At 33.8% G+C, this 22410-nt stretch overlaps 3 protein-coding genes across 5 annotated transcripts; 1 reads left to right on the forward strand and 2 right to left on the reverse strand.

The window, feature by feature from the left end:
- Positions 1-1571: 1571 nt before the first annotated feature.
- On the reverse strand, positions 1572-12771 carry LOC135136804 (prostatic acid phosphatase-like). 3 transcript variants are annotated; one of them, XM_064066224.1, is made up of 3 exons: positions 12683-12771; positions 11638-11736; positions 1572-2883 (listed from the first exon to the last, which is right to left on the reverse strand). In XM_064066224.1, exon 3 carries the CDS (start codon positions 2872-2874, stop codon positions 1819-1821), a length of 1056 nt encoding a protein of 351 aa, XP_063922294.1. In that variant the 5' UTR covers positions 2875-2883; positions 11638-11736; positions 12683-12771; the 3' UTR covers positions 1572-1818. The 3 variants fall into 3 exon arrangements, with proteins under 3 accessions (XP_063922294.1, XP_063922292.1, XP_063922293.1); XM_064066222.1 differs by lacking the exon at positions 12683-12771 and adding an exon at positions 11783-11958 and having other exon boundaries at positions 11623-11736; XM_064066223.1 differs by lacking the exon at positions 12683-12771 and adding an exon at positions 11783-11956.
- Positions 11975-13342, forward strand: LOC135136805 (peroxisome assembly protein 12). Its single transcript, XM_064066225.1, has 5 exons — positions 11975-12292; positions 12333-12441; positions 12486-12667; positions 12717-13079; positions 13128-13342. Exons 1-5 carry the CDS (start codon positions 12173-12175, stop codon positions 13326-13328), a joined length of 975 nt encoding a protein of 324 aa, XP_063922295.1. The 5' UTR covers positions 11975-12172; the 3' UTR covers positions 13329-13342.
- Positions 13338-22111, reverse strand: Sf2 (Splicing factor 2). Its single transcript, XM_064066226.1, has 4 exons — positions 21838-22111; positions 21584-21765; positions 14621-14793; positions 13338-14570 (listed from the first exon to the last, which is right to left on the reverse strand). The coding sequence occupies exons 1-4, from the start codon at positions 22002-22004 to the stop codon at positions 14412-14414; spliced, it is 681 nt and encodes a 226-aa protein (XP_063922296.1). The 5' UTR covers positions 22005-22111; the 3' UTR covers positions 13338-14411.
- Positions 22112-22410: the final 299 nt, after the last annotated feature.

Raw genomic sequence — 22410 nt, forward strand, 5'->3', positions numbered from 1 at the left:
GCGCTCTCTTTTCTTACAGGGTATTTCATTTGCCAAAATCACTCTTATCTTAGAAGGTACCAGCCCGACCCACCCACCCTCTCTTTTCTTAGAGGGTTCATTTGCCAAAATCGGTCTTATTTAAGCAGGTACTAACCCCGCCCACTCGCACTCTTTTCTTAGAAGGTATCTCAGTCTTATCTTGGCAGCTACTAGCCCCGCCCACCGACCCTTTCTTTTCTTAGAAGGTATCTCATTTGCCAAAATCAGTTTTATCTTAGTAAGTACTGCTGACTAACTTTGATAAAAAATGATCAAAATTTGTCACGAGGTCAAGAAGCTAGGTTAAGTTTAAGTGGTTTGGTAGTTAGAAAAAAGAGGACCTTTGTTTAACGAAAATTAATCCTACCGATTGCCATGCCACAGTTTCCCCAACACGCAATTAATTCTTGCGGTTTTTCCAAACGGAAATAGGCGCATTTTGGTGGTGTAAATTTGATCTATTGTTTGTAAATTCACAGTTCATGTTAGGGTTTTAATCGTTAACTGGTTCTAACACAATTTAAGAGTCATAAGATTGTTCAGATAGGAGATTTCATGAAATTCACTTAGTCAAGACTTATCCTTTGTTTATCAAGTTATAAATAAGGTTTCTGGATGCTTGTACTTAAGTGTTTCATTATATTATAACGCTTCTTAATTCCTCGCACAAGATTGCTCTAATAGTTCATTTACGGCAGTTAAAGTAACCAACCTAACGTTGGTCCACTCTGGGAAAAAGACTGTGGAAGTACGGTAGAATTCATAATATCGTGGACTGAGGTACGGGGGAATTACATTTCGTGTTTATTTATTGTGTTTTATTTGGGATAAGCTGAGGACAATCCACGATATAACCCCTCAAAGTTAATTGTTTTAAGTAACCAATCACTTGGATAATGGCATAATTTAACTTCAGGTAAATTCTTTGTTTGAATCGTTGATAAAGTGTGGCATAATTTAACTTCACGTAAATTCCTTGTTTGAACCGTTGATAAAGTGTGGCAAACATTAAACTAATGTAATTTTGTTTTTATAAATCTTTGCTAGTTTTTTTTAAGTAAATAATGTTGATTAGAGATAAGATTTCAAATGTTGTTTATTGTTCTTTTTGAAACTTTAATACTTGTTCGGTTGTAATTGATACCAGAGTTACAGAAATTAGACATTTAAATGGAATAACACAATAACACGTGGTGGAAGCGGAGTGTGCGGTTCCTTGTCGAGCTGGCACAAAGGATGCAGGCCTAGAATAGAAGTCAGGGGCGGTCGAAATGACGTGACGCTGGTGGCTTGTCCCAATGGTCGAGACCCAACCACGAGAAAAAATTCAGCATTTTCGTTCGAAACACATTCCTTGCCAAATATGGACGGAATTCACTGTCTACCAATCAAATCAGTCAACAGTCCACATGGATGATTCATTCTTTACCTTTAAGTCATCGCTCGATCAGATGACTCTTATTGCACAAGTTACCACTGATCTAGTTTATTATGCGTGTGCACAATATTCTGCCCCCGTACTGACGAAAATTAATAAACAAAAACACACCTTGCCGCTTAAATACTTTATTCAAATACTAATAATGCGTAATACATAAGGACATCCAACATCAGCGCCTATAAATACGGAAGTCCTTTTAAGTATATTTGGCCTTTACAAATGAAATCACAAACGAAAAGGGACTTCACCCCAACACAACAAATAAAGCTAGAATCAGTCGCCATTTCTCGAATCACAACTTTTGGATAATTCAAAGCAAAACTTTGGCCCCTTAACAACTAAAATAACCTGAGCGATCAAGCGACTTCGTCACTAGGCAGCTGTGTGTACGCCGTGACGCCCCCTTTCGGCATCCTCTTACAGCACCTCCACACCATCCAAATACTCAAAGTAAAAACAACGAAGCTCAAACCCGCACTTGCGTATATCACGTACTGCAAGTCGTCAAGGTGGTAGTAGTAGTACCACTCGAGCTGACACTCCAAATTCCACTCGTCCCTGCTGATCACAATCGGCCTCAACAAGCTGACAAAATCGTCAAACTTGCAGTTAAAATCACAACCTTTCGCCGTAATATTTTGAACTATGCTCGAATTCTTGTAAAAAATGTTGACGTACTCCCCCGCCCCCCGCCGCAGCTCCAGCATGATAGTGCTCGCGTACGGCGGCCCGTGCACCTGGAACGCCCCCATGGTGTTCAGCACATTCGCTATGGTGATATCGTGTGCCGAGTACGCCCGAAACTTGAGAAACCCCGTCACGTTTTTCGTGGCGTTGGTGAAATGTTCCACTATCTCGTGGAATAAAGGCCCGGTTTTCAGCCGCGCCAGATCCTGCGTCCAGCAAGGCGTGGCAAAGCTCAGATCCGCCCACGGTTTGAGCTTGCTGGGGTAAACCACCCGTGCCCAATCAGGCAACGTCAAATTGTATAACGTTTCGATGAACATCGTGTTGTAGAGGTACTCTAAACTCTCCAGAGACGCGATCAGAGTACCCGAGTTCTTCGTCAAGTAGGCGTACAAGTCATGGTTCTTGTGGCTGATGTTGACGAAGTACGGGGTTTTGAACAGCTGGGTGATGAGGAGGTTGTATTTGGGGCAGTTTTTCTTCATGGAGAGGAGGTTGTCCTCGAGTTCGGGCATGGTGTGGATGGGGATGGGTTGCCAGGGGATCGCTGGGTCCCAGATTTGGTCGGCGTGGGGCGGGTAGAGGCCGGCGAGGTTGGCTTCGGCCGACATGAGGGTGCGGTCGGCGTCGGTCGAGCGGAGGTAGAAGTCCTTCTCGGAGTAGTGGGGCGAGAGGAAGGAGGCGTAGCGGTCGCGGAGCCATTTACCCAAGAGGTAGTGCTGCATTTTGCCCAACTGCGGGTGAACAAATTGTAAGTTTTTTATTCTTAGAGTGTGGAAAAGTAGGTCCGCCATTTCCGTCTGTCGTGCATTGACGATTTTATTTTATTTTAATCATGTCCATCAACATTTGATGACGTCATCTCAAAATTATGCAAAGTGCTTGTGGTTTATTAGTCCGACCTTATTTCTTGCTTTCGACGTCTAGATTCTTCGAATGAAAATCAAAATTATAGACCATTGTACAATTTAATTTAGAATAGTGCAAACAATTGCTCTGGAGTGGGATTTTGTTTCTATAACGATAAAATATCGGTACCGATAAAATGTGGTCCTCCTTTTCTTTCGCATCTGAAATTGATATTTTCGTCCTTGTCATTTATCGCTTCGTATCGTATCGGCAGAAATAAAATCCCACCTCTGAAATCTTGCAACTGTTTTAAGATTTCCCCAGGGTCTCAAATTGACTCGTAAACAAAACACGGGTGGTCTCCAAAATTGTTTTAAACCCTTTCAAAAATAAAATAGAAAGGGACCTCGAGATTGTTTTAAATTCTTTAAAAAATGAAACCCAGGACATTCCTTCAAATATTTTCAAAAATTGAACGTCAAAGATCCTTTAAATTCTTTCAAACTCTTTCAAAAAAAAAACAGAAGGAACTCCTTAAAAAATTAATCAACAGGGGTCTTCCGAGATTCTTTCAAACTCTTTAAAAAAATGGAACAACCGGGGTCCTCCGAAATTCTTTTAAATTCCATTAAAAATAAAACAGAAGGGGTCCTCCGAGACTCTTTCAAACCCTTTTAAAGATAAAACAGAAGGGGACCCCGAAATTCTTTCAAACAATTTAAACAAAGAAACCCAGGATTTCCCTGAGATTCTTTCAAACACTTTCAAAAATAAGATCGAAGGGGTCCCCCAGATTCTATCATATTAAAAAAAAGAACTAGGAACCTCCAAGATTCTTTCAAAATCTTTCAAAGATTAAAGAGAGAGGATTCCCAACATTCCTTTAAACTCTTTTAAAAATAAAACAAGGGAACCCGAGATTCTTCAAACTCTTTAAAAAATTAAACATTAGGGGTCCCTGAGACTCTTTTAAATTCTATTAAAAATAAAAAAGAAGGGGTTCCCTATTCTTTAAAGACTTTCAAAAATGAAACAGAAAAGATGCCAGAGATTCTTTCATAATCTTGAAAAAAAGAACTAGCGACCTCCAAGATTCTTTCAAACTCTTTTAAAAATAAAACAAGGAGACCCCGAGATTCTTTACACCTTTTCAAAAACAAAATAGAAGACGTCCCCGAGATTCTTTTAAATTGTGTTAAAAATAAGACAGAAGAGGTCTTCCGAGATTCTTTTAAACCTTTTTTTCAAAAACAAAATAGAAGGAGTCCCCAAAATTCTTTTAAATTCTATTAAAAATAAAAGAAAAGGGGTACACCGAGATTCTTTTAAACCTTTTCAAAAATTAAATAAAAGGGGCCCCTAGATTCTTTAAAATTCTTTTTAAAATTATACAGAAGGGGTCCCCAAGATTACTTTAAACACTTTAAAAAATAAAACAGAAAAAGTCCCCGAGATTCTTTTAAATTCTATTAAAAATAAAACAAAAGGGGTCCTTCGAGATTCTTTTAAACTTTTTCAAAAATAAAATAGAAGGAGTCTCCGAGATTCTTTCAAACTCTTTTAAAGACAAAAAAAAGAAGGGGATCCCACGATTCTTTCGCACTCTTTTAAAATTAAACAGGAGTCCCCGAAATTCTATTAAAAATAAAACAAAAGGAGTCCACCGAGATTCTTTCAAATTCTTTTTAAAATTATACCGAAGGGGTCCCCAAGATTACTTTAAACACTTTAAAAAATAAAACAGAAAAAGTCCCCGAGATTCTTTTAAACCTTTTCAAAACTAAAATAGAAGGGGTCCCCGAGATTCTTTTAAATTCTATTAAAAATAAAATAGAAGGGGTCCCCGAAATTATTTCAAATTCTATTAAAAATAAAACAAAAGGGGTCCTTCGAGATTCTTTTAAACTTTTTCAAAAATAAAATAGAAGGAGTCCCCGAGATTCCTTCAAACTCTTTTAAAGACAAAAAAGAAGGAGATCCCACGATTCTTTCGCACTTTTTTAAAATTAAACAGGTGTCCCCGAAATTCTTTCAAACTCTTTAAACAATGAAACCCAGGGTTTCCCCGACATTTTCTCAAACATTTTCAAAAATAAAACAGATCAGGTCCCCCAGATTCATATTCTTAAAAAAAAAAAGAATTAGGGACCTCCAAGATTCCTTCAAACTCTTTCAAAGATTAAAGAGAGAGGATTTCCAACATTCTTTCAAACTCTTTTAAGAATAAAACATGGGGACCCGTGATTCTTTCAAACTCTTTAAAAAATGAAACAACAGGGGTCCTCCGAGATTCTTTTAAACCTTTTCAAAAATTAAATAGAAGGGATCCCCAAGATTACTTTAAACACTTTAAAAAATAAAACAGGAAAGGTCCCCAAGATTCTTGTAAATTCTATTAAAAATAAAACAGAAGGGGTCCTCCGAGATTCTTTTAACCCTTTTCAAAAATTAAACAGAAGGGATCCCCGAGATTCTTTCAAACTCTTTTAAAGATAATAAAGAAGTGGATCCCAAGATTCTTAAAAAAAAAAGAACTGGGGACCGCCAAGATTCTTTCAAACTGGTTCAAAAATTAAAGGGAGGATTCCCAACATTCTTTCAAATTCTTTAAAAAATGAAACAACAGGGGTCCTCCGAGATTCTTTTAAACCTTTTCAAAAATAAAATAGAAGGGGGCCCCGCGATTCTTTTAAATTCTTTTAAAAGTAAAATAGAAAAGATCGCCGAGATTTTTTCAAACTCTTTTAAGGATAAAACAGAAGAGGACCCCGAAATTCTTTCAAACTCTTTAAACAATGAAATCAAAAATTTCTCTGAGAATCTTTCAAAGATTTTGAAAAATAAAACAGAAGAGGTACCCCAGATTCTATCATACTCTTAAAAAAAGGAGCTAGGGACCTCCAAGATTCTTTCATACTCTTTCAAAGATTAAACAGAAAGAATTCCGAACATTCGTTCAAACTCTTCCAAAAATAAAACAAAAGGGACTCCGAGATTCTTTCAAACTCTTTTAGAAATAAATTAGAATTAGAAACTTTTAAAATGCAACAGCAGGTACCTCGAGATTCTAAAAAAAAAATAAAACCAAAAGGGTTTTCAAGATTCCTTCAAACTCCTTGAAACAAAATCGAATGGGTTCTCGAGATTCTTTCAAACTCTTTCAAAAATAAAAAAGAAGGAGACCAAAATACCCTAAGAGTCTTTCAAACTCTTTTAAGAATAAAATAGAAAAAGAGTTCCCAAACTCTTTAAAAAACGAAACCCGGGAGTTCCCCGAGATTCTTTCAAACTCCTTTAGAGATAAAATAGAAGATCCCGAGATTATTTTAAAAATAAAATAAAAAGGGTTTTTCCAAAATTCAAAGGAAGACTTCAACAACATTCCTTCAAACATTTTCAAAAAGGGGTCCCCTAGATTCTTTCACTCTTTCAAAAATACAACAAAAGGAGTTCCAGAGATTATTTCGAACTCTTTAAAAATAAAACAGGAGGGAGACCCTAAGATTCTTTCAAATTGAAAAAGAGCTCTCAAATTCTTTAAAAGACGAAACCCAGGAGTCCCTCGAGATTCTTTTAAACATTTTCAAAAATCAAACTTCAGGGGTACCCCAGGTTCTTTCAAACTCTTAGAGATAAAATAGAAGGAGATCCCGAGATTATTTTAAAAATAAAATAAAAGGGGTTTCCAAGGTTCTTTCAAAATATTATAAAAACAAAATATTTAGGGACCTCGCGATTCTTCCAAACACTTCCAAAAATGAAACCTCAGGGGTCCCCGAGATTCTTTCAAACTGCTTCAAAAATAAACCAAGGGAACCTCCAGATTGTTTCAAACTCTTTTAAAGATAAAACAGAAGAGGACCCCAAGATTCTTTCACACTCTTTCTAAATTAGACAGGTGTCTCCGAGATTCTTTCAAACTCTTTCAAAAATAAAATCGGATGGGATCCCGAGATTCTTTTAACCTCTTTTAAAGATAAAACAGAAAGGGACTCCGGGATTCATTCAAACTCTTTTTAAATAAAACAGAAGATGCCTCCGAGGTATTTTCAAACTCTTTCAAAAAGAAAATAGAAGTGATCCCGAGATTCTTCCACACATTTTCAAAAACTGAACGTCAAAGATCCTTTAGATTCTTTCAAACTCTTTTAAAGATAAAACCGGAGGGGACCACAAGATTCTTTCACACTCTTTCTAAATTAAACACGTGTCCCCGAGATTCTTTCAAACTTTTTCAAAAAGAAAATAGAAAGTGATGCTGAAATTTTTTCAAACTAAAAAAAAAAATAAAACCCAGGATTTGCCCGAGATTTTTCAAACATTGAACGTTAACGATCTTTTACATTCTTTCAAACTTTTTTAAAGATAAAACTAGAGGGGACCCCGAAATTCTTTCAAACTCTTTTTAAATTAAACAGAACATGTCTCCAAGATATTTTTAAACTCTTTCAAAAAGAAAATAGAAAGTGATGCCGAGATTCCGTCAAACTTTTTAAAAAATGAAACCCAGGATTCCCCGAGATTCTTCAAACATTTTCAAAAACGGAACGTCAAAGATCCTTTAGATTCTTTCAAACTCTTTTTAAATTAAACAAAATCTGCCCCAAGATTCCTACAAACTATCTTTAAATTAAACAAAAGGTATCCCCAAGATTCTTTCAAACTCTTTCAAAAAGAAAATAGAAAGTGATGCCGAAATTTTTTCAAACTTAAAAAAAAAATAAAACAGGATTCTCTCGAGATTTTTCAAACATTTTCAGGCATTGAAAGTCAACGATCTTTTAGATTCTTTCAAACTCTTGAAAATAAAATAGACAGGGATCTCGGGATTCTTTCAAATTCTTTAAAAAATGAAACCCAGGATCCCTCCGAGATTCTTTCAACATTTTCAAAAATTGAACGACAAGGATCCTTTAGATTCTCTCAAACTCTTTTAAAGATCAAACAGAAGGCAATCCCGAAATTCTTTCAAACTCTTTATAAATTAAACAGAAAGTGTCCCCGAGATTCCTTCAAACTCTTTTTAAATTAAACAAAAGGTGACCCCGAAATTCTTTCAAATTTCAAAAAGAAAATAGAAAGCGATGCCGAAATTTTTTCAAACTTAAAAAAATATATAAAATCCACGATCCTCCCGAGATTTTTCAAACATTTTCAAACGTTCAAAGTCAACAATCTTTTAGATTCTTTCAAACTCTTTTAGAGATAAAACAGAAGGGGACCCCGTGATTCTTTCAAACTCTTTCAAAAATAAAACAGAATTGGACTTTGAGGTTCTTTCAAACTCTTGAAAATAAAATAGACAGGAAGGGACCTCGGGATTCCTTCAAATTCTTTAAAAAAGGAAACCCAGGATCCCTCCGAGATTCTTTCAAACATTTTCAAAAATTGAACGACAAGGATCTTTTAGGTTCTTTCAAACTCTTTTTAAATTAAATAGAAAGTGTCCCCGAGATTCTTTCAAACTCTTTTAGAGATAAAACAGAAGTGGACCCCGTGATTCTTTCAAACTCTTTCAAAAATAAAACAGAATTGGACTTTGAGGTTCTTTCAAACTCTTGAAAATAAAATAGACAGGAAGGGACCTCGGGATTCCTTCAAATTCTTTAAAAAAGGAAACCCAGGATCCCTCCGAGATTCTTTCAAACATTTTCAAAAATTGAACGACAAGGATCTTTTAGGTTCTTTCAAACTCTTTTTAAATTAAATAGAAAGTGTCCCCGAGATTCTTTCAAACTCTTTTAGAGATAAAACAGAAGTGGACCCCGTGATTCTTTCAAACTCTTTCAAAAATAAAACAGAATTGGACTTTGAGGTTCTTTCAAACTCTTGAAAATAAAATAGACAGGAAGGTACCTCGGGATTCTTTCAAATTCTTTAAAAAATGAAACCCAGGATCCCTCCGAGATTCTTTCAAACATTTCCAAAAATTGAACGACAAGGATCCTTTAGGTTCTTTCAAACTCTTTTTAAATTAAATAGAAAGTGTCCCCGAGATTCTTTCAAACTCTTTTAGAGATAAAACAGAAGGGGACCCCGTGATTCTTTCAAACTCTTTCAAAAATAAAACAGAATTGGACTTTGAGGTTCTTTCAAACTCTTGAAAATAAAATAGACAGGAAGGGACCTCGGGATTCTTTCAAATTATTTAAAAAAGGAAACCCAGGATCCCTCCGAGATTCTTTCAAACATTTTCAAAAATTGAACAACAAGGATCTTTTAGGTTCTTTCAAACTCTTTTTAAATTAAATAAAAAATGTCCCCGAGATTCTTTCAAACTCTTTTAGAGATAAAACAGAAGGGGACCCCGTGATTCTTTCAAACTCTCTCAAAAATAAAACAGAATTGGACTTTGAGGTTCTTTCAATCTCTTGAAAATAAAATAGACAGGAAGGGACCTCGGGATTCTTTCAAATTCTTTAAAAAAGGAAACCCAGGATCCCTCCGAGATTCTTTCAAACATTTTCAAAAATTGAACAAGGATCCTTTAGGTTCTTTCAAACTCTTTTTAAATTAAATAGAAAGTGTCCCCGAGATTCTTTCAAACTCTTTTAGAGATAAAACAGAAGGGGACCCCGAGATTCTTTCAACATTTTCAAAAACTGAACGACAAAGATCCTTTAAATTCTTTCAAACTCTTTTAAAGATAAAACAAAAGGGGATCCCGAAATTCTTTCAAACTCTTTTTAAATTAAACAGAAAGTATCCCCGAGATTCTTTCAAACTCTTTTAAAGATAAAACAGAAGGGGACCCCGAGATTCTTTTAAACTCTTTTTAAATTAAATAGAACATGTCTCCAAGGTATTTTTAAACTCTTTTAAAAAGAAAATAGAAAGTGATGCCGAGATTCTGTCAAACTTTTTAAAAAATTAAACCCAGGATTCCCAGAGATTCTTCAAACATTTTCAAAAACTGAACGTCAAAGATCCTTTAGATTCTTTCAAACTCTTTTTAAATTAAACAAAATCTGCCCCGAAGAGTCCTTCAAACTCTTTAAAGATAAACCGAAGGGGACCACAAGATTCTTTCAAACTCTTTAAAAAAAATATATAGAAAGTGATGCCGAAATTTTTTCAAACTTAAAAAAAAACAGGATTCCCCCGAAATTTTTCAACCATTTTCAAACACTGAAAGTCCACGATCTTTTAGATTCTTTCAAACTCTTTTAAAGATAAAACTGGAGAGGACCCGAGATTATTTCAAATTTTTTTAAAGATAAAACAGAAGGAGACCCCGAGATTCTTTTAAATTCTTTTAAAAATAAAACACAAGGGGTCCCCGAGATTCTTTTAAACTCTGTTGAAGAGAAAACAGAAGGGGACCCCAGATTCTTTCAAACTCTTTTAAAATTAAACAAAAGGTGTCCCCGAGATTCTTCCAAACTCTTTCAAACAATTTAAAAAATGAAACACCAGGGGTCCTCTGAGGTTTTATTAAAAAAAAGAAGAAGGGGTTCCCGATATTTCTCTTTCAAAAAGAAAGCACAAAAGTCCTCAAGATTCTTCCAAAAATAAAAAAACCGAGGACTCCCAGGGCTTTCAATTTAAAAAAGAAAGAAACTCATCTAAAGAACTTCCCATGCCCCTGTAGCACATAACATGCGTCATGTTAAAAATAAGGCCGGATTAATAAATAAGTTACCGAATAGAAACATATTACATTACTAAATATTTTGCACATTTTAAATTTTTGGAAAAAAATTAAGACTGTTAAAACAACAGTTTACAACTTAACCGTAGACACGATAAACCGCTAATCAAAATTTATTTGTTTATAAATCGATATTTTGTATGCGTCTGCAGTTATTTATTTATTTATTTATTTATCAGTGCATTAATATTATTTAGTTTTGCTTACACAGATTGCCTGAAAAAATGAATTAAGCAATTTATGGTACCTACTGATTAAATAAACCAGTAGTACCACCTGAAGCTTGACAGACACCGCCAACTCTGATTAATTCGATTTTCTGAAATTATCGCCGACGCACGTCAATTATCTTTATTGCAAAAATAATTAAATGTTTGCGTTTCTGACAACAAAGACGGTTTTATGTAAAATACGCAACATAGAACGAAAAGGAAAATGAGGAAAAAAACGAACTTCCGGACGTGGCTATCGTAGGTTATATCAGAGAACATAGTTATATAAGCATGTTGGGATTTCCACTTCCACGTTATCTCCAACTGTTGTCAATTTTTTATTATTCTAAGTGATATTTTTAACGTTTTAACGTAAACTTTTTTTTATGGAAATGGCGAATATTTGAATTTTATCATAATTAGATTGTTACTAATGCATAATCAGCCAAGTTTTTGTTTATACAATTGCACAAACAGTACGAAATACGACGTATTTCTATTATTATTAAGCAACATTCCCACTATATTTTTAGAAACTTTTTCTCTTTGTTTACCACACAAAACCCCCATTGTCCATTCAAGAGACTAATCAAAATGACAAGCGAAAATCGTGCGTTTTTCTCACAGTTAATGAAAAAAAATTAATTAAATAGTTTTATTACCGAAACGAACGCATAATTTTCCTCACTGATAAAACCTTATCAATGTTATTATCGTTACAGCTACACCTCAATAAACCCTGTCTTAATTACCATACTTACAAGTGTGTAACTTACATTTGTCAGCTGTCCGAAGCCCACTGGCCAATACGACGCGTTCCTGTACGGGTCCGTGGGGTACGGCTGAATGGGGGTCCTGTCTCCATGCCTGTAAATCTACCCAAAACCTCAAAACCACCCCCCAGGGTGCCCCCCCACTTACCACAACCACCGCGAGCAAATCATCACACACAACCGCGTTAATAAGTACCGTCGCTAAAACTACTCCATACATTTTCAATTGTCACAGCCTAAATTTGTACTAATCACTCCATTTTAAATCTCGTTTCTTATTTACGTAAACATATGGACACGTTCGAATTTGACATAACCTACTGACATCTGACACCGGCAGTTGGCAACAATGCGGAAAACATCGATGTCACGGTTCACCGTAATCGCCCCACGTGCACGATAACGACAACAAAGTGACCAAAAACGAACGCAAGCGGAAGCCCTAAGTCCGTTTATCGAAAACAAAAAACAAAAAATGCGAAACCGCGAGTCCGACTAACCTAACCTCAAACAGTGCTGCCAACGTGACGTTCGAATAATGGCGGAAAACGCGGCCAATTTCACCTTCACGACCCAAAACAAACCCTCGATTTTCGAGGTGATCGCCTCCAAGTCGCTCAACGACACGCTGCACCCGGCGCTGCAGAAAGTCGCTTTGGTAAGATTGTTTAAGTGTGTCGCCGAATCACGTGGTGTAGTTTTTAGCTACGAACGCCCCTCGGAAGTTTAATTGGTTGGGCAAGCACTACGACGAGGTGTTCCTGATTTTGAACTTCGGACTGCAGTACGGATATTTGCGCAACTATGGTGAGTTTCGCTCAGTTTTGATTTGTGATAACGCGACTTTGCAGATGCGACGTTTTCGGAAAATTTCTACGGCCTCAAGCGCGTCCTTGACAATAACGCAACCTTGTCGGAGCACCACAGACGCATTTCGCTGCTTTTTAGCGTCTTGTTGCCCTATTTCAAGCGAAAATTGGACGAAAAAGTGGCGCTGTACCGTCTGGAGCAAGCCGACGGGTGTTTGCGCAATGTAAGTGTTACCAACCTTTAGTCACTAGGGATTTTGTAATTGTCACCAGAATTTCGAGGGTCGCTTCAAGAAATTGCTGATTTTTTCTCACTCGAGTTTCGAAGTGACGTGGGGGCTCCTCACCGTCTACAACTACATTAAGTACATGGCGGGGGAGTCTGAGGCGCAGTTGCCCCTGTTCAAGTTTATAAATGTTAAGTTGACTTACGGGGAGCCGCCTCCCGAGGAGGTCGGTTTCTGGTCGACTTTGCTCAAGGGGCAGTTTCGGGACTTGTGGCAGCTGAATATTTTGAAAAATGCGATCACGACTACGTTCGAAGTCGGCGCCTTTTTCTTGCAGTTCGTGGAGGCTTGGAGTGCGCAGCAGAGTAATTTTAGTATGACAGCTCTACCAACTGTCAAAGCTCCAATGGTAACTTGATTGTGTGAGTTTAGACAGGGGTGTAATGAGTAATTTCAGCTGGACGGGAAGGCCCGTAATTACCAAAATAAGTGTCCCGTTTGTTTGCAATTTTGGAAAATACCCACAGTGCTTCCCGTTTCCGGCTACGTCTTCTGCTTTCCGTGCATCCTGAGGTACTTGAGGGAGAACCAAAAGTGTCCCGTTACGAATCTTCCAGCAAAGCCATTGGATATCGTCAGGTTGTATGATAATGAATAAAATACTGGATTCTTCATATTCTTTTATTTAAATAAACATGCACTGTGAAAACAACAAAAAGCCACACTTTGTCAAGCAAATTATAAAACAATTGATTAAAAAGAAAAATAAAAACAAAAAGAAGTCTCAAATACCTGGGAATAAATCCATGAGGTCCTTCCGGCACACTCATCCTAATCCTAGTAATCCTATATCCTAATCCTCATGATCAAACAGTATAAATCCACTTCATCGCCAAAATCCTAGGAAAAGTATTAAAATCCCACGAAATTACTACTTTTATCAATTTAAAAAATCCTAATCCTAGGAGTTTGTCCTTCCTCCCCGGTGAAGTGGAGATCAAAATCCGTGTTTGTGAGACCTATCGCATTGCAAAACATCTCGTTTAAACACTGATTCTCGATCAGAAATCCAAAGAAACGTGTTAATTTCTCTCTTTTTTTTGAAGTTGCAAATAAGTGTTTGAATGTTAAAGAATTGAATAACTATTTACCGAGCCTTTAATTGTGTGAAGGGGGTTTGGTGTCCTCTTAACACTCCGAAAAATGCAATGCATAGTGTGTTTAAAAGTTATTAAAATCCTCCTCCACGATCTTTGAGACTCCCTCCTAACAACATTCATCCACTCCTCTTGCATCCAGGTGTGTCAAAGATAACATTTTATTGTCTATATTTTACTAGCGACTTTATTTTTTCCAAAAACCAGTCCAACGCTGATTGACTCAGCAAATTGTACGGTAACAGAAAAAGAAACAATACATATTAGTGCCTTATCGTACTCTAACCTACGTTTTGTATCGATCATTAAAAATTTAATATATATATATAAAAAAAATTACATCAGTGGAAGAGAAAAAAAACCGATTCTCGAGGAATGTCACTTACAAGACAAGAGAAAACTACACCACATTCACATTTACAAAATGAAAATAATTCCAAGGTAACCAACCGATTTTTTTCTCGTGATATTTGCTTGTGTGGTTTCAAATCAAATCGAAATCAAAGCCCCGCATACTTTTTTTTGTTGTTTTTTGATACGTACATTATACAAAAAGGCCAGTCCGTAGAGGAGGTTAAAACGAATTAGGAACGTGAACGGCTTCTTGAGTAACTTCTCTTGACTGGACTGTAGGTGGGAGAACCTCGTCGGCGTGGTGAGTATGAGCGGCTTCGGGACCTTCCACCCGAGCGTCTGTCGCTGCCTCCGCGGTCTTCCTTCACCCTTATGTAGGAAACTTCGCCCTGGCGACCCTTTCCGGTTGAAAAACGAACCTCACAAAATTCGAACTCACCTCGTGAGACCTAAATCTCGAATCGTCCAGTTTCTTGATGGCGTACTTCATGTCCTCGTAGCGCAAGAATTCTACCACTCCGGACCCGTCCTTGAAGGCGTCCGCGAAACAAACGTCCCCTGCTTCGCGCATGTGGTCTTTCAAGTCCTGCCAGGATCCTGAAGGCGGTAAACCTGGAAAATAATTTCAAATTTGAGGTTAGGTAGCACATTGCGACAAAATGGCGTCCATAAATCAAGTAAATGCCGTCGACATAATTAATATGAACGATAATAAATTTTGTTGAACATTATTAATACGTTGCAACAAACAAACATAAAACGAGTTGAAACCAGTTTTCTTATGTTAATTTCACCTTTAAAGTGATCGTTACTTGCAGTAAATGAAATTTATTGTTTAATTCTTCTGTGGAATTTCTTTATCAACAATTTACGCCTTGAATAAAAACTATGAATTATGTAAATTTTTTACAATGTTGTGGTTAATTTGTCATGTGAAATAATAAATTAATGCGGAAGTCGTGCATAAAAAAAAAACAAAAAATACCTACATAATTATAATAAATTATTACGAGTGTTGATTTATGGATTTCGTTATGTTACTAAAAATACAAACATGTGGTTAGCGATTAGATAAAATTTTCTTTTTACTTCTGGTATCTAATGTTTATCTGTGGCGAGTTCTGTGGGCGAAAAATAAACCGTTGATAATATATTCTTGGATATATTTAATTAACAAATATTCACAAACTCGTGTGATTAAAATGCTACTTTAAGGAGGTGTTTCCCGTAAAAGAGTGCCAACTGAAGTCCTGAAATCACGGTCAACTCTGATTTATTTTTTTTATCCTAAAAAAATTAAGTTAGAAAAATAAATTTTATGACATTTTTTTTAATATTATGTTATTATTTAAAGTATTACGTCATCTCAAAATGCTGCTAAATTGGTTTCGATTTTTTCAATGTCTCGCTTCTTCAGTTTTTTTGTTTCTTCAATCCTACGAGATGCATTTCCTTTTCATTGTTAAATTTTTCAGTTTTTGCTTCCTCGATTTTTCGATTTTCAGTTTTTCATTTTTTTAGTATAAGTTTTTCGAGTTTTCACGTTTAAAATTTTCGATTTTTATAATTTTTTGTTTTTTTTTCAATCTCTCGTTTCTTCAGTTTGTCGGCGCAATTTTTCAGTTTTCCGATTTTCCAACTTTGCATGTTTCGCTTGTTATTTTTGGATTTTCAATTTCACGAGTTTTCGATTTTTTGATTTTTATATTTTTGAGTTTTTCGCTTCCTTAATTTCTCGATTCTCATTTTTTCAATTTTTGGATTTTTCAATTTTTCATTTATTTTGTATGTTTAATTTTTCATTTTTTTGGTTTAAGTTTTTCGATTTGTAATTTTTCGAGTTTTCAAGTTTGAAATTTTGAAATTTTAAGTTTTTCAATTTTTTTGATTTTTTATTTCTTCAAATTTTCGATCTCTTAATTTTTGGTTTTGGTTTTTTATTTTCTTTATTTTTACAAATTATCAATTTTATAATTTTGTTTCTTTTTCTGTTTCGTTTCTTCAGTTTTTCGACGCAATTTTTCTTATTTTTGTTTCTTCAATACTACGATATGCATCTCCTTGAGTTTTCATCGTTAAGTTTTTCATTTTTCTGATTTTCCAACTTTGGATGTTTCACTTGTTGTTTTTGGATTTTCAATTTCACGAGTTTTCAAATTTTGGATTTTTATATTTTTCAGTTTTTCGTTTCCTCAATTTTTCGTTTCAGTTTATTTTATTCATTTTTCAAAAGTTTTCGGTTGTTCTCCTTTTAAATGTGAAATTTTTCAATTTTTCGGTTTTCAATTTTCCGATTTGGGATTATCAATTTTTCATTTATTTTGTATCTTCAAATTTTCGATTTTTCTAGCCGCGATCTTATAATTTTACGACTTTTGAATATTTCAGTTTTTTTGTATTCCATTTTTTCAATTTTGGAATTCTTTAATTTTGTATTTCTTCAAATTTTCGATTTGTAATTTTTGGTTTCGATTTTTTATCTTCTTTATTTTTACAAATTTTGTATTTTATAATTTTTCGTTTTTTTTAATGCTTCTCGTTTCAGTTTTTCGACGCAATTTTCCAATTTTTAATTTTCTTGTTTCTTCAATCCTAAGATATGCATCTCCTCGAGTTTTCATCGTTAAATTTTTCAATTTTCCGATTTTCCAACTTTGGATGTTTCGCTTTTTATTTTTGGATTTTCAATTTCAAGAGTTTTCGATTTTTTGATTTTTATATTTTTCAGTTATTCGTTTCCTCAATTTTTCGGTTTGCAATTTTTCGTTTCAGTTTTTCATTTTCTTCATTTTTTCAATTTTTCGCTTTTTCTATGTTCTGATTTTCTAATTTTTCTCCTTTAAATGTACATTTTTTTAATTTTTTTTGAATCTTCAATTTTTACGTTTTGCAAGTTTTCTGTTTAAAGTTTCTTGAGCTTTCAATTTTTAGATTCTTTAATTTTGTTTCTTCAAATTTTCGATTTGCAAGCTTTGGTTTTCTATTTTCTTCATTTTGCCAATTTTTCGATTTTATAATTTTACCACTTTTGATTCTTTGATTTTTTATTTCTTCAAATTTTCAATCTGTAATTTTTGGTTTCGGTTTTTTATTTTCTTTATTTTTACAAATTTCCGATTTTATAATTTTTTGTTTTTTTTTCAATGTTTCGTTTCTGCAGTTTTTTGACTCAATTTTTCATCTCCTCGAGTTTTCATTGCTAAATTTTTCAGTTTTTCGTTTCCTCAATTTTTCGATTTGCAATTTTTAATTTCAGTTTTTTATTTTCTTAATTTTTCCAATTTTTCGGTTTTTCTATGTTCTGATTTAAATAATTTTTCTAATTTAATATGTAAAATTTTTCACTTTTTTGGTTTTTCTTTTCAATGTTTCGCTTGTTATTTTTCGATTTTCAATTTTTTTATTTTTATATTTTTCAGTTTTTCGTTTCCTCAATTTTTCGATTTGCAATTTTTCTTTTCAGTATATTATTTTCATTTTTTCAATTTTTCGCTTTTTCTATGTTTTGATTTTCTATTTTTTCTCCTTTTTAATGTAAAATTTTTCGAATTGGAATTTTTCGACTTGGGCTTATCAATTTTCCATTTACATATTTTGTATCTTCAATTTTTCAAATTTTAATTTAAAATTTTCCGTTTTTCAATTTTTTTTTACAAATTTTGGATTATATAATTTTTTGTTTCGTTTCTTCGGATATTTCGCTTGTTATTTTTGGATTTTCAATTCTTTGAGTTTTATATTTTTCAGTTTTTCGTTTCCTTAATTTTTCGATTTGCAATTTTTCGCTTCAGTTTTTTATTTTCTTCATTTTTTCAATTTTTCTATGTTCTTATTTTCTAACTTTTCTCCTTTTTAATGTAAAATTTTTCGAATCGGAATTTTTCGATTTGTAATTTTTCGAGTTTTCAAATTTAAAATTTTGTGTTTCAATTTTTTGATTTTTATTTCTTCAAATCTTCGGTCTGTAACTATTGGTTTCGATTTTTTATTATTTTTTTTCAATGTTTCGTTTCTTCGGATGTTTCGCTTGTTATTTTTGGATTTTCAATTCTTTAAGTTTTACATTTTTCAGTTTTTCGTTTCCTTAATTTTTCGATTTTCAATTTTTCGCTTCAGTTTTTTATTTTCTTAATTTTTTCAATTTTTCGCATTTTCTATTTTCTGATTTTCTAATTTTTCTCCATTTAAAGTAAAATTTTTCGAATTGGAATTTTTCGGTTTTCAATTTTTCGATTTAGGCTTATCAATTTTTCATTTTTTGGTTTAAGTTTTTCGATTTGTAATTTTTCGAGTTTTCAAATTTAAAATTTCGTTTTTCAATTTTTTATTTTTTTTTATTTTTACAAATTTTCGATAATTTTTTTTTTAATGTTTCGTTTCTTCGGATGTTTCGCTTGTTATTTTTGGATTTTCAATTTCACGTGTTTTTAATTTTTTGAGTTTTACATTTTTCAGTTTTTCGTTTCCTTAATTTTTCGATTTGCAATTTTTCGTTTCAGTTTTTTATTTTCTTCATTTTTTCAATTATTCGCTTTTTTTATGTTTTGATTTTCTAATTTTTCTCCTTTTTAATGTGAAATTTTTCGATTTGGGCTTATCAATTTTTCATTTTTTTGGTTTAAGTTTTTCGATTTGGAATTTTTCAAGTGTTCAAATTTAAAATTTTGTTTTTCAATTTTTTGATTTTTCGGTCTGTAACTTTTGGTTTCGATTTTTTTTACAAATTTTTAAATGTAAAATTTTTCGATTTAGAATTTTTCGGTTTTCAATTTTTCGATTTGGGCTTATCAATTTTTCATTTTTTTGGTTAAAGTTCTTCGATTTTTATTTTTTTTTATTTGTACAAAATTTCGATTTCAACATTTTTTGTTTTTTTCCAATGTTTCGTTTCTTCAGATGTTTCGCTTGTTATTTTTGGATTTGGATGTTATGTTATGTCATGTTATATTTTTGAGTTTTTTGTTTGAGTTTTTATTTTCTTCATTTTTTCAATTTTTCGGTTTTTCTATGTTCTCCTTTTATAATTTTTCTCCTTTAAAATGTTAAATTTTTCAATTTGTCGATTTGTAATTTTTCGAGTTTACAAGTTTAAAATTTTCAGTTTTTCAATTCTTTGATTTTTTATTTCTTCAAATCTTCGATCCGTAATTTTTGGTTTCGATTTCTAATTTTCTTTATTTTTACAAATTTTCGATGTTATAATTTTTTGTTTTTTTTTTTAATGTTTCGTTTATTCAGTTTTTCGACGCAATTTTTCAATTTTTCATTTTTTTGTTCCTTCGATGCTATGATACGATCTCTTCGAGTTTTCATCGATAAATTTTTTAGTTTTCCGATTTTCAAACTTTGAATCTTTCGATTTTCAATTTCGCGAGTTTTCAATTTTTTTAATTTTTATATTTTTCAGTTTTTCGTTTCCTCAATTTTTCGTGTGTTTTTAATTCTCTTAATTTTTGAATTTTCCGGTTTTTCTGTATTGTTTTTCTAATTCTTTCTTTAAAGTGTAGAATTTTTCAATTTTTATATTTTGCAATTTTTCGATTTAAAGTTTCCCGGGTTTTCAATTTTTAGATTCTTTAATTTTTTGTTTTTTCAAATTTTCGATTTGCAAGTTTTGGTTTCGGTTTTTATTTTCTTTATTTTTACAATTTTTCGATGTTTTGATTTCCTAATTTTCAGTTTTTTTATTTTAGATTTTTCAGTTTCTCGATTTTTCAATTTTTCGTTTCTTCAAATTTGATTTGCAATTTTTCTAGTTTTCATTTTAAATATGTAATATATAAAATTTTTCGCTTTTTCAATTTGATTATTTTAAAAGTATACCATGTTTTAATTATCATTATTGGATTTTAAATTTTTTAAATGCTGGATATTTAATTTTTCAATTTTTGATTTTTCAGTGTGTTTCGACTTTATAATTTTGACGATTCTATCATTGTTTGATACTTTTCAATTTTTCGATTCATTATTTTTTTCAGTTGTTAAATTGTCCGATTTTTAGTTTTGCAATGTTTCGATTTTTTGTTTCTTCGATTTGGTATTTTTAAATTTTTCACTTTTTTGTTTTTGCAGTTTTTCGATTTATCAACTTTTCCAATTAAAAAATGGAAAAACTGCAAAATTGTAAAATCGAAAAAAATGAAAATAAAAATTGTTCGAAGGTAAATAAATAAATTCAGAATTTTCAAAAAATTTGATTTGATTTTATTTGATATTACGAATTTTAATTTTTTTACGATCACACATAACACAAATTTTCGAAAAAATGGAGCGAGTCGTTCTTTAATTTAATCAATACAATAAACTGCCTCATTTATTAACTTTTTCAGTCAGCCTGTATTAGTAATTCTAAAATCCATGACTGAATTGATAAACCACAATTACAGAGTCATAAAATTTTGCATATTTTAGAGCGGAATTAATCGCCAAAATTTTGATTAACGATCTATCATGATTATTCGACAACAATCGGTCCAGTAGTTTCGGAAATTATCTGTCTAATAAAAATTCGGACAGACGAACGGAAACGGGGGCCTATTTTTTCGCACTCTAAGGGTCACGAAACGTCGAAAAACATAAAAGTAGCCAGTCGTGCAATGGACTCGACTACAACACTTCCTTAGATTACGTTCAAGAAGTAGAAAAATCAATAATTACAAAAAATATAAATGGAAATCCAATGTCGTTCCCGTTTTGATAACATAGCAAGAGGGCAATAAAAAACACGGTCAAAGACAGTCATTCTATGGCTGTCTTTGATTGTTTTTTATTATTTTTTCGATACTTTGATTTTTACATAGTACAATATCGTTGTCATTAGTGTTACATTGTACGAATCAATTGTTATATTTATTTAAAAAAAAATCGCAAAATTTTTCCTGAAATATCTAGTAACCTACGAAATGTTAAAATATTATAAATTTGCCACTGCTTAGTAATGGTGGAAACTTTTAATTTCAATGTCATGTCAGAATTGTTATGATATTTGAATTTTGGAAGAAACGGAACAAATCAGTGTCCACGTGGATATTAGACGAATCAAAATCTATGATTTATTAAAGAAATCAACATTTTATTTATTCACCTAGTTCAAAAAATTGAATTTTAATTTTTGGTGCCATATTTACAACCACTCTATCAACTTTTGCAACCTTTGAACCTACTTTCCACTTTGTGCTATTTTTAAGTACTTCTCCAGTTAAAAATACCCAATCCACAACTGATCCCAATCAACTCTGATGAAAGACAGATAAAACCACTCCGAACATCCGAGGCCAGCAGATATCCTCCGAAAACAAATGCAACCCAGATAAGCTCCTTATCAGTGAAACCGTCCACGTTTCAAGGCCACTTTCAAGCAACTCCACACTTGGAGCCTCTCGATTTTCGCACCCCCTCTTACCTGTAACAAGCACCCTGAACTGCGACCGCCGCGCCGGCGGCCCCCTCGAGCTCCGGCCCCTGTCGCCGCCGCCTCTGCCGCCCCTGAAGCTGCCGTGGCCGCCGCCCCTCGGGAACTCCACTCGCAGGCGGTAGCCGTCGTAGTCGTAGCCGTCCCTGGCGTGGACGGCGTCGTCCGCATCCCTGACCACACAACGAGACAATTTCGGTCAAATACTAGCGTCGACAGCACGACTCGTAATCAAAGACACCCACCTCGGGTCCTCGAACTCCACGAAGGCGAACGGAGGCCCCCGCCTGTTCTTCAGGTCGACGAAAGTCACTTTACCGAATTTGTAGAAGAGGTCCTGGATGTCCTTGGTGCGGATGTCCGGCGGAAGGTTCCCGACGTAGATCCTGCAGTCGTTTCGGCTGTTTGACATCGCTGGAGGACTTTGAGGTGCTCTGAGGGCTGAAAGTGCAAGAAACTCGCGATAAACAACGCACAAAGATGGCGGCCGAGGGCGTTCGTTGGCGAGTTTGACAGCCAGAGCCACCTCGGATCGGAGACGAGAGGCGCGGGATTTGAAAATTACAGAGGGAGGCGAATAAGGGAGGGAAAATTGGGGTGGATGGACGGGTTTGGGGTTACTGATTGCTTTGTTGAGAGCTTAAACAACCTCAGCGACGATAAAAAAGGCGCCAATTTTGGTTTTATTTTACAGACATTTTTCAGTGTCAGAAAAATTAGAGCAAATGTACAGAATGTCCCACACATGATTACAGACACTATGACAAGTGTAAGTTATATTTAAAAAAAATATGGCTTTATTAAAAACTAAAAGTAAA

This window comes from Zophobas morio, unplaced genomic scaffold (genome assembly GCF_036711695.1).
Source record: "Zophobas morio isolate AGI-343-1 ecotype UQ-CSIRO unplaced genomic scaffold, CSIRO_AGI_Zmor_V1 ptg000027l, whole genome shotgun sequence".
NCBI classification, from domain to species: domain Eukaryota; kingdom Metazoa; phylum Arthropoda; class Insecta; order Coleoptera; family Tenebrionidae; genus Zophobas; species Zophobas morio.

Bases quoted from the DNA above. Each gene is read 5' to 3' on its own strand.
- LOC135136804 (XM_064066222.1), bottom strand. From the start codon at position 11,854: ATGTATGGAGTAGTTTTAGCGACGGTACTTATTAACGCGGTTGTGTGT. The intron at 11,737-11,782 runs GTAAGTGGGGGG...GGTTTTGGGTAG, and splicing joins ATTTGCTCGCGGTGGTTGTG to ATTTACAGGCATGGAGACAG. The intron at 2,884-11,622 runs GTAAGTATGGTA...GTTCACCCGCAG, and splicing joins CAAATGTAAGTTACACACTT to TTGGGCAAAATGCAGCACTA.
- LOC135136805 (XM_064066225.1), top strand. From the start codon at position 12,173: ATGGCGGAAAACGCGGCCAATTTCACCTTCACGACCCAAAACAAACCC. The intron at 12,293-12,332 runs GTAAGATTGTTT...CACGTGGTGTAG, and splicing joins CGCTGCAGAAAGTCGCTTTG to TTTTTAGCTACGAACGCCCC. The intron at 12,442-12,485 runs GTGAGTTTCGCT...GCGACTTTGCAG, and splicing joins CGGATATTTGCGCAACTATG to ATGCGACGTTTTCGGAAAAT.
- Sf2 (XM_064066226.1), bottom strand. From the start codon at position 22,004: ATGTCAAACAGCCGAAACGACTGCAGGATCTACGTCGGGAACCTTCCG. The intron at 21,766-21,837 runs GTGGGTGTCTTT...TTGTGTGGTCAG, and splicing joins GTGGAGTTCGAGGACCCGAG to GGATGCGGACGACGCCGTCC. The intron at 14,794-21,583 runs GTAAGAGGGGGT...ATTATTTTCCAG, and splicing joins GTTCAGGGTGCTTGTTACAG to GTTTACCGCCTTCAGGATCC.